Consider the following 11,522-nt stretch of genomic DNA (forward strand, 5'->3'; position numbering starts at 1 on the left):
CAGCTCACTTAAATTAATATTTCGCTAAATGAGAGGAACTGACTGAAAATCAGCGCTGTGCAGCGTATGTGTAAACGTTACGCTCACAGCATCAGCTGAGTCAGCCCCTTTTGTCCAGAAAACGCAGTATGAGGTACTACTATTGGTTTTTATACGTAGTTTAAGAGGTTCCTTTTTTTTATATAGTTTTTGTGTACGAAACAGTGTACGAAGTGAAATGTCTATGTATCTTTTGTTCTGGCAATAAATAAATATTATTATTATTATTAATAAGTGATTTTCTATTCTATTCTATTCTGAAATACCATTACTAGAAAGTGATTCAAAGATGTGGTAATTCGTTGCAAAAATTAAAAAATAACGCACGTGTGAAATCTCCCTGTATGTAACCATGTACTAATATAATTTGAATATTAAATTAACACAAATAGGTCGGCCGCCCCACACCGGCTGTCGACCTGTGATTTTTCAACCAAAAGTGATTACGATGTAGCGAATCAAATTTGAGACCTCGCCTCGAATTATAAATGATGTAATCTTATTGTGTTTTTGTATTTGATCCTAATAAATTAGTGCTGGTTGGTAGTTTGTATTCACACGTTTCGACTTGTAAATGTGAACTTACAAGGATTGATTAAAAGAGCAACACACAAGTTTCTTGCTCGTTCTTGCGATGAGGCAGATTTCCGAATGAGCGGTAGATTAAAAAAAATGTTATGACTGTTCAAAAGTGCTAAAATTAAGTTTATTTGAGTAAAGTATTATACTGTAATAGTAGTAGATACATACTGGTTCCAACCCCCCGCCAGACACCCCTAAACTATATTATTTTATAAATATACATACGAACTCTGTCTTCATGTAATTATAGTTTTAATAATATTGATTGACATTAGTGGAATACTGTCACATTTATTATTTTATTGTGGTACCTATTATAATGTTTTAATTAAATTTAATGACATATTGTAATTACGATATCATTTTCAATATTTGCATACCTCTACGAGGTTCTGCATGTCGTGTACTTACATTATATTGTAAGATCATAATTACCATGTAGCAGGCAAATAAATAAATTATTATTATTATTATTATTCTTTATTTTTTCTCAACTATTGCTGGTTTTCTCCACACTTACGGGCCGAAACCAAGTAAGTGCAGAGTGTGTGTATGTGTGTGTGCGCGTGTATGTATGTGTGAGTGTGTGTGTACTTATTGTGTGCCTGGTGTGACTGGTGTTTATTATTATTATTATTCTTTATTTTTTCCATTGAGGAGATAAACTTACGGGCCGAAACCAAGAATAGTGTGTGTATGTGTGTGTGCGCGTGTATGTATGTGTGAGTGTGTGTGTACTTATTGTGTGCCTGGTGTGACTGGTGTTATATCATTTTCATCAATTTCTAGAAATTTTCGGACTGTACGACAAGTATTTAAGATGGCAGCTTTTTGAAGGGTAATATAAAGTGTTTTTTATTATTATTATTATTATTATTATTATTATTACATATATATATATATTTATTATATCTCCCTTTTTACGGAGGTAATATAGTCAAACACGCGGGCCTTATTATTATTATTATTATTATTATACTTACGTTATAGTATGAAAACTGAATTTTATATATAATATTCAGTTTTCATATTTAACTATTAAACTGTGTTTCCTTAATTACGGGGGGTTGTAACCAAACCACGATCCAGGTTTCATGTTTGGGGATCGTTCCTGCCTGTGTTGGGGACACACATACAAGAACTTTCACATTTACTAACAAGACGTATGTCTGGCCGTCGTGGGCTCTTGGGCTATATCTGTGTGAGTCTCGTCAATAACGGTTCAGCCATTTCAGAGATTAGCAAGAACAAATCAAACTGACAAAATTTTTTACAATGATTTTTATGTAAAGACCGTATATTGCAGACAGACACTTCAATGACACTTTATATGTTTGTGTAGATATTAATAGATAGGGTAATATACCCTATCAATCAGAGCACTGTTGTGCAAATTCAGTGCAGATGGGAGTTAATGAAACGCCTTCATCATGTGATACGATCAAATGGGGGATATCAATTATTTGGGGCACACAATGTCCCGCGCCGGCGCCCAACTCCCCACGGACTATTTTATATTATTCCAATTAATTGACTTCTGACAGTGCCGTCAATTTGCCAATATAATTGTAAATTTATACGGAACTATATCACGGGGAGTGTTCTGAGGAATTGTTCGGATCAATACCAGCTGCTGAGTACCACCCGCCAGAAACTGAAATACCATCCTGTTAGGGTTCACATCAATATTGTATAAAAATCCGATATTTTAAAAAGGTATTGGGAAAAGGTACAAATATTGTAAATAGCGCCATCTAGTATTTATAGACCGAATCAAGTTATTTGTCATAAGATAACCGTTACCCTTGCTTCTCTTCCTATTACACTAACTTCGGTCTATAAATACGGAGGCCGGTAGTTGAATAATCCTCTTTCGTTGGGTGAGCCTCGGCATTCAGTCGACGAGGGCAGGGCATGCCGGTTGTGTTTTGGATACTAAAATAGATTGTATTGGAGACTGGTTTATCTCGGACTTAGTTGGCCCTGGGGGAAGCTGTAAGTAGTGAAGGTGAGTGTTAATGCATTCTAAAAGGGCCTTTTAAACCTACTCCCGTGTCACAAGCCACGCGCGCTATTTGGGGTTTCTCTTCCGGTAGCCGGCTTCAAAGCCTAAGTCGTCATCATAATTAGTGGATCTTACAATCCTGATCATCTGGATGAATGGCGGTCCTCCACAGTGCGGTTTTCTAGAAACTATTTGCCACGCACAACCACATTGTGGAATCACCTTCCAGCAATGGTATTTCCGAACCGATATGATACTGAAACCAAGAAAAGAGCTTATTCCTCTTTGAAAGATCGACAACGTATTTGCAATTCCCCTGGTGTTGTGGGTGCTTATGGGCGGCGGTGATCACTTACCATCAGGTGAGCCGCATGCTCATTTGTCCCCTGTGTTATAAAAAAACCATTAACGTTTAATTTAACGTGGGCAAAGGGGCCACCCGGGTCACAAGTGCCGGAAACTGCATGGAGTTTTCCTGTCTGACGCACGTTGGTCCCGGCACCCGGGGAATACATGAATTGCTAAGAAGTTCATCTCAGATATAAAATTATCTAATAATAGATACTAATGGTCGACTAGTGATCAAAATTTAACTATATTTTATTTCAATATCATCAACATCATCTTCGCAGCTCGGAAGACGTCCACTGCTGAACAAAGGCCTCCATCAAAGATCTCAACGACGATCGATCCTACGCGGCTCGCATCCAATACCTTCCAGCGATATTTAAATATATCATTAGTTTATTTATTATAATTATGTTTGACATCCAATAAAACTATAATTCGTACTGGTTGGTAGTTTGTATTCACACGTTTCGACTTGTAAAATGTGAACTTACAAGGATTATTTAAAAGAGCAACACACAAGTTTCTTGCTCGTTCTTCTTATGATGAGACAGTTTTCTGAACGAGCGGTAGATTAAAAAAAATGTTATTACTATTCAAAAGTGCTTAAATTAAGTTTATTTGAATAAAGGATTTTCTATTTCTATTATATAGACAAATAATATTAGATACAAACAATATTAATATAGTTTGAATTTGACCACGGACTTTAACAATAAACAAAAGAGTATATAAGTATGTATGTGTCAAATATATGGTAGTGACATATTTAATTGATTGATTTAATATATTTTTTGATTAAAAAAATTATATTACCTATTTTCACTCCTTCTAGTAATGATAATGATATAGAATGAAGCACGAGGTAGTAAGTGGAGGATAACAAGATGAACGAGGCCAGATCTTTATGACTAATCACCAGGTTTTCAGGGGAACAGCATAAAGGTCAACCTGACATGGTACAATAGGGTCAACAGTCCATATAACTAATAATACCCTTCGCCCTGAACTGAGAACAAAAACATGTTCTTACGTTAAATAACGGTTTCGGTAACATATTCACATGTTTATGTTTCGAAACCAGTTTAAAATAAATGATTACAGATTACCTGCGGAGTTGTGGGCGTCCCTTAGACTGCAATTTGCCCAATATGTGCATTGTATACACGAGGGAGCTACGGTTCGTTCAACTTTGTTGCGACGTGGCGGGACGGGTGAGCATCGAGTTTATATCTTATAAGAGGTAGTTAGTGACCCCGGCGATAGCCCAATTGAATTCCGGTTGAAAATTTGCGGATGATATATCACCTTTATTATATCTTCTACGTCATAGTAGCTTTATGCATGCAAAGTCTCAGCCCGATCGGTTTAAATTGACAAAGTTTCATACAAAATTTCATCCCCTATTTTATCCCCTTAGGGGTAGAATTAATCAAAATCCTTTCTTAGCGGATGCCTACGTCATAACATCTACCTGCATGCCAAATTTCAGCCCGATCCGTCCAGTGGTTTAGGCTGTGCGTTGATAGATCACTATGTCAGTCACCTTTGAGTTATATATATTTAGACTAGTCGTAGTAGTGTATCGTAGCTACTAAAAATATAAGAACAACGTAAAATGTTCTTATATTTTGTTATATTTAAACCAGTGGGGATCAATGGCATAGTAGCCATTTTTAGTTCGAAAAACGGATTTAGATGGCGTCATTGGTATCGAATGGAATTCAACATTGTTTTGTAATCGTTTAAAACCCAAAACTATGTTTTTAAAAAGGTTTAATCTATTTTTAAAAAGTCATATATAGATGTTAAAATGAAATAATGCGTTTTGAAAAGTAATTTTCATATATTTACTCATTTTGTTGTTGCCCTGTATTTGTTTACAATTTAATCATTGCTAATTGGGGCTTATTGTTTCCAAAATACTTTCATAGATGGCGCTGTTTTCATTTGTATCACCGTATTTTAAATGTTTATTTTATATTTTCAAATAATAAGTACTTACTATATTATTATGATAAATTAAACATAAGAAAAGTTTAAGTAAATATAAAACAGCTAAACAAGAAAACCATATTATTCCAGTAATACTTATTTAGAAAGTGTTGCCATATTAAAAATAAATGCATAGATTTATCGATTTTTTCGAATAATCGATAACAGGATATTACAACGCATTATTCGATGGTGCTTTTAATTAGTCTTTGCAAACAGTAAAATTTCATCATTTTGTATTATACTCTTATTTGGAACGAATTGCAATGCATAATTTTTACTCGACGACGGCAAAATAGAGAGATTTTGACAGGTATGCAAGTACTATATATTTATCTGTTCGCTCATAACTTCGAAACTTGAAGAGGGAAATATTAATTAGATTGATCTGATACAAGTGTACTCTATTATATCAACCTCCACGCGGTCACCCTGGTAATTATAGCAATTAATGACATTAGTGACATAGTTCTTCTATTAAAAAAATAAATACCTACTTATCGTAATTTAATGAATGAGAATTGAATGTGGTATAGAGTATATAAGGTCAGCTATACCTTTATGAAACCTCAATAAACAAGTGTTATATGGTATCTAAATTACTGACATTGATAGCTAAATATGAGGATCCTCGAATTTTTAAAAATACTCATAAGAAACTTTACAAATACTCGAATTTTGCTTTTGTAGATGGATATTTTCAACCTTACTAAATTGTACAAGGTTTTGAAACGATAATCATTCATAATACTATGATATATTACTGATCCTAGTACCCACTATTCATGATAATTAGTTTTTTAATATCTCCATTCGAGGGTAGGTTATTAATAATTTATATTATTAGATTTCATCACAAATAAAAATATCGATTTAAAATCGTAGGTTGGTCCATATTTTTTTATTATATCGAAATGACAACGAGTACTGGCAACATAAATGAAATGTTAAAAATATAAAATATAGGAATAAAAGAATAGGATAAACGACTTTAAGTCAAATGCTTAAAACATATTTTCACTAGCATTGGATTTTTTCTCTTTTTTCATCATTTAAGTTAAGTAGGTACTTCAACTTTTGAATTGTCCCTGTTCAGAGTTCATTGAACTTCTTATTTTTTTGTCAAACTCAATAATTTAAATGTGTCTAAGGACTACTACAAATATTTAGTAAACTATCGTGTCTTTGAGGATTATCTCATACCAGGTATAACTATAAGTTGTTAAAAACTTGCATATGTATGCGTGTGTATCTTTCATATTAAAATATAATAAACATATGTACTTGGTGACCGCTTTAATGTGGTATTATTATGTTTTTATTATTGGTATGAATGTAACTTCAAAAAACTAACACTGATTTTATAATTTTTGATTGATTGAGAAAATACTGAAAATTATTAATCAAAATAAAGTACTAAACAGTAGTATTATTTTTATATTTTATTAGAACTGAATGAATATGATGTATGAATAATATGTTTATTGTACTAATAAGGTCACAGTTTAGTTACTTTCATGTAAATTCATTCATGTAAGTTCATGAAAATGTAACATGGTATATGATATTGTTTTCAGATTTTCCTGACATCAACAACTTAATACTGAACAAAGTTTAAACAAATAAGAGATGATATTCTAAATCTCCTAGTCATTCAGATGAAGATAAATAACATTTTTACTGTAAAGAACAGGAGTTCAAAAGAATAAGAAATATATATATATATATGAACATTTTACTGTATAAAATAATAATGCAAGTAAAAATAAGAGAAAATAGCAGAAGAAAAATCTGTAAATTATTAATCACAATGCAATTAATAATATAATTAAATAAGTAAGAAAGCAACGGACTAGTGATGAGAAGAAATTCCAAGTAATTATATTATGTGTAACCGACTGCAAATAAGTTTATGATTTAAGCTCATGATTATTATTATATTGCTTCATCAACAAATCCAGGAATATTTAGTGTACCAGGAATTAATTATGAAATGATTTTGATGAAATATTATGTCTTGATATTGATTTATTTGGAATATAATATAAAAATAACAGAAGTGTTTGAAGTTTTAGTGGTATAACAGACAAGCAGTGAAAGAAATATTATTGTAAATTATTAACAATTGTTTATTCTGTGATTAATAAATTATTTAAAAGTGTTTTATTACCTGAAATAAAAATGTTATGATCTTCAAGTGTTGTGTTCATGCAATGTTAGTTTCACCTCATTCGATTTAAAATGTCAGGAATTATTTACTACATAATGATTTAGATGGTATTAGATGGTAATCATATATATTTTTTAATGCAATGTGTATAATAATTCCCATTTACATCAAGAAACTTTGTGTAAATCTATATTTCTCTGTCTATAGACTTTGGTCGTGGAATACTAATAAGAAACAAAATCTAGAGACTGTAGTATATCACAGCATCCCAGAACCTTGTATTTAAGTCATATAAGGACTTAGTACCTACCTAATACTTGCTACTTTTTTAATCAATTAATTAATTTGATCTCAATCATCATGATGAACAATGATGATAATGTTGAGAATGCTGCCAATGATGAATTTTATGGTGGTCATAAATAAATACCACCGTCACTATCGTCAACAGTCATTATTGATCTCATCATCATCACCGTTACCCTCCTTCATCCATATTGTCAAAAGTTACTACCTACTATTATTAACTGAAATGGTAAATAAGCTGACGATCCATCCAACCACGACGCTATCCGACGTACATACATACACATATATTATTAAACAGCATTACGTCATCATGTCGTGCCCGCTATATCCCGCATACGTTATCATTCTGGAGAACATAGATGTTATGTCCAAATATCCTCTAATTTCGCAGCTTAATTTCAACTGAATAACAACTTACATAAATACCAAAAAACTAGCAGTAAAGGCGTAGTTTGTAGATATCGAAGGTTCTACAAATAGGTATAACATCAAAATAAGTACCTACATGTCATTAGCACCGATGTAGTATCCCTGAAAGAACCTACATATAAAAGATTGATGGTTTGCAGATATTATTTTCAGTTTTACAAATTGCCAGTTTACCATAATTAACTACATATTGAGAAATATTTATACACTGAAAATTATATGAGGTACCCATATGCACATCAATTGATTATAGCTAAAATCTATCACTATCACATAACAATTTAAATAAAAAAACCGTATTAAAATCGGGCTATTCGTTAAGGAGCTATTGCTCCTTAACCGATAGCCCGATTTTAGTTCAGACGCGTTATGACATATCTTCGTCGGGAGAAAAAAAGTAGGCATGTAAAAAAGTAACTGTAACATAGTACATAGATACATAGGTACATTAGCCGTGTCTGTAGACTGTCAGCGAACAATATTATACCTACATTGAATTTTCGATTGTACCCAATCAGGAGTTCGATACAGTTATATATCTATTATGTACGTATCTTTGCAAAACAGATGTCATGTAGACCGAATTCTCTGCCATCTATTTTCATGCTTTATTACTAATCACCCACTAGTAATCCAAACTGCTTCAGATATAGCGACATCTAGCGGCTACGGTGGCGAAATAAAATAGCCCGAAGAATAGCCCGAGTTAGGAAGGAACCATTTTCTTGTATGGGATGGGGTATCTGTATGTAATATTATATTATCTGTGATTTAAACCAAACGTTGTAAACATTAACATGTTCACAATGCTCTGCAGTCTATGCTGGAAATATTAATGTTTTACGAGCGCGTAGCGGTCCGACCGCGCAGCGCCGTCGCCTGATGTCATTTTCTTTAACAAACTTGGACATAAACGCGACTTACAAAGACGTAACGAGCCGACGACGACCGGCTTCTGTTATTAATGTCAGTGGTTCATTTCCCGGGGTCGCAAGTTGCAAGTACAGCGTCATTTGTTACGGACAAGGATCGATAACTCTGCAAATAGCGGCGGATGCAAGACTCTCATTTTTCAACGTTCTGTATGTATACCTAGAGAATTAATAATATATTAACTGATCGAATATAAAATTATTCTTTTATTGTTTCACTAGCTTATGCCCTCGGCTTCGCTCGCGTTAATTTATCCCCTTAGGGGTGGAATTTACCAAAGTCTAATCTTAGAGGATGCCTACGTCATAGTAACTTTATGCACGCAAAGTCTCAGCCCGATCGGTTTAAAATTGACAAAGTTTCAAACAAACTTTTATCCCCTATTTTATCCTATTGGAGGTAGAATTAATCAGTCTTTTCTTAGCGGATGCCTACGTCATAACATCTATCTGCATGCCAAATTTCAGTCCGATCCGTCCAGTGGTTTGGGCTGCGTGTTGATCACTATATCAGTCAGTCACCTTTGAGTTATATATATTTAGATTAATTTGAAAAGAATACGAGCTGAGTTCTAATCAGTTCTCATTTCGAAATCACTCCGAACTGACGGTAGATTTGGCATATCATAAGAGTCTGTAATAGACTTACATTAATGAAAATATTTTGTATTTGTTTTAATTAATAATTGTTTGATTTTAACAGCAGATGTAATGAGTGACGAGTTTATTACTCGTCACTCGTTACATTTACATTGGTAGCACGTTGTCTGGGGCTCTGTGGACCAGCGTTTTGTTATTAGAGTTAAGAGGCTGCGAGCCAATTGAGAAATTTCATGTCGTCTTTATAACAAGAGCTTTCTAAAATTAAGCCTTGTTATTATAAACTTAATGTGAAATTTGTGTATTTATTTATATGAAAACACACGACTAATGGCTATTCTCTTGGTGTCTATAGGGATGTTAATAAATAGTCGATTTTCATTTAAATCGATTATTATTATCTAGTAATCGATTTTCATTTAAATCGATTGTAATTATCTAGTAATCGATTTTTTATGATCGATTTTCATAGTATTATTAATCGATTTTTAATAAATCGATTATATAAATTACTTGTTTTAATCGATTTTCATAAACTGCGTTTTCACTTATCATTTCATTTTATTTTAATATTATGTATTCTTACGTAAAACAAGACTAAAAATTAGTGCAAGTAATTATTTTTCGTCTTTTGATTGTCTAAACTTAAAGATTAACGCAAAATTTGTTTTATATTTTAGTATTTGAAGCTACAACGTAGTCGTTTAGTTTTTAAATTATCGTATTCAGTACCTTTTTTAAAACTAGTCGACTGTAAAACAGTACTGGACATTTATAGCAATTTTTTCACTTGTATGTTCAAATTAGCTTCGATTTTTAGTTTTTAATAAATTGTTAATATGATTATCTTAGGAGTATTATTGGAATATGAAATACACGTAGATTTCTAAATAACAGAAAAAAACATGTATTTCGCAAAAATCGATTATTCATTTAAATGGGCTGAGACTTTACATGCATAAAGCTACTATGACGTAGGCATCCGCTAAGAAAGGATTTTGATAAATTCCACTCCTAGGGGGATAAATTAACACGAGCGAAGCCGCGGGCAAAAGCTAGTATATAGATAAATACAGAGCTGTCCCCGTATGTATTGAAAATCGTTTAATTGTCTTTGAACCTTGATAGATCATGGTAACCATGAATTGTCATCATCCAAAGTCAGCGAGAGTGTAAGTACTAAGATGATATTATAAATAACTGTACGGGTTTACCTTGGCGTGGCGAACTGCCAGCATGGTGCTTGGTCACGACGCGACATTCCCGACAACACTACATCAGACACTAGACACTCGACACTGTTGACACTGACTGACCTTGACACTGACTGACCTTGACACTGACTGACCTTCACACTGACACTACAACAAATTAACGAGGCGCACACTTCACTGACATTATTAAAACAAATACGAGACCTGCGACCAGACGGTGTCAGTTTTTGCAAGTGCCCATTCCTCGTACAGAACTGGTCGCGACGGTGTACCGGGTGACGGCGACTGCGGGGGGCAGGGTTGCCAGCAATGGTACATTTAACCCACTGGGAGGGAATTATTAGTAATGTAGAGTAAGGAAGCTAGCTATGTACCATGTCAGGTTGATCAGCACCTGGCTGCTCGAAATCATCGTGTTCCTGGTAAATTTGATGGGCTAACTGCCCTGATCTCATGCATAACTTATCATACTCCATTGGTGTCTTGTCAGTGTTAACGTATATCACAGGCGGGTGCATCATTACATTCACATCAATGAAAAGAAGTTAATTGACTAGTTGGATCTCCCAGCACAGGCGGATGCAACATTTTGTTATCATCATATACTAAAAAAATAAAATAGTTAATTCACTATTTGGATCTCCAAAAACTAGTAATAAACCGCCATGATTTTAAATTAATGGATCCAGTACAACTATCACGAGGTATAATTTGACACGAATATTTTGATTCTTTTAGTAAATCAAATTAAACGAAAACCAAAAATCATTTATTCATGAGGGACATTTTAGCCGCATATGCACGTAGTTTTTTTAATCATATTTTTTCCCCCACCATCTACTTCAGTATACAGATGTAATTGAGAAGAAAATAAAAAAACAAGTGATATTTAATTAATG

The 11,522-nt window shown here is 33.4% G+C and overlaps 1 protein-coding gene across 1 annotated transcript in view; it reads right to left on the reverse strand.

The window, feature by feature from the left end:
• Positions 1-10,861, reverse strand: part of LOC131843998 (uncharacterized) — a 177,299-nt gene extending 166,438 nt beyond the window's left edge. Inside the window, exons 1-2 of the mRNA XM_059192787.1 lie at positions 10,758-10,861; positions 10,624-10,725 (exon numbers count right to left, since the gene is read on the reverse strand). Of these exons, the coding sequence (XP_059048770.1) occupies positions 10,624-10,647 (24 nt within the window). The 5' untranslated portion in view covers positions 10,648-10,725; positions 10,758-10,861. The remainder of the gene's footprint in view (positions 1-10,623; positions 10,726-10,757) is intronic.
• Positions 10,862-11,522: the final 661 nt, after the last annotated feature.

Source organism: Achroia grisella, unplaced genomic scaffold, assembly GCF_030625045.1.
Source record: "Achroia grisella isolate CSIRO2021 unplaced genomic scaffold, CSIRO_AGI_Agris_v1 utg3615, whole genome shotgun sequence".
NCBI lineage: Eukaryota > Metazoa > Arthropoda > Insecta > Lepidoptera > Pyralidae > Achroia > Achroia grisella.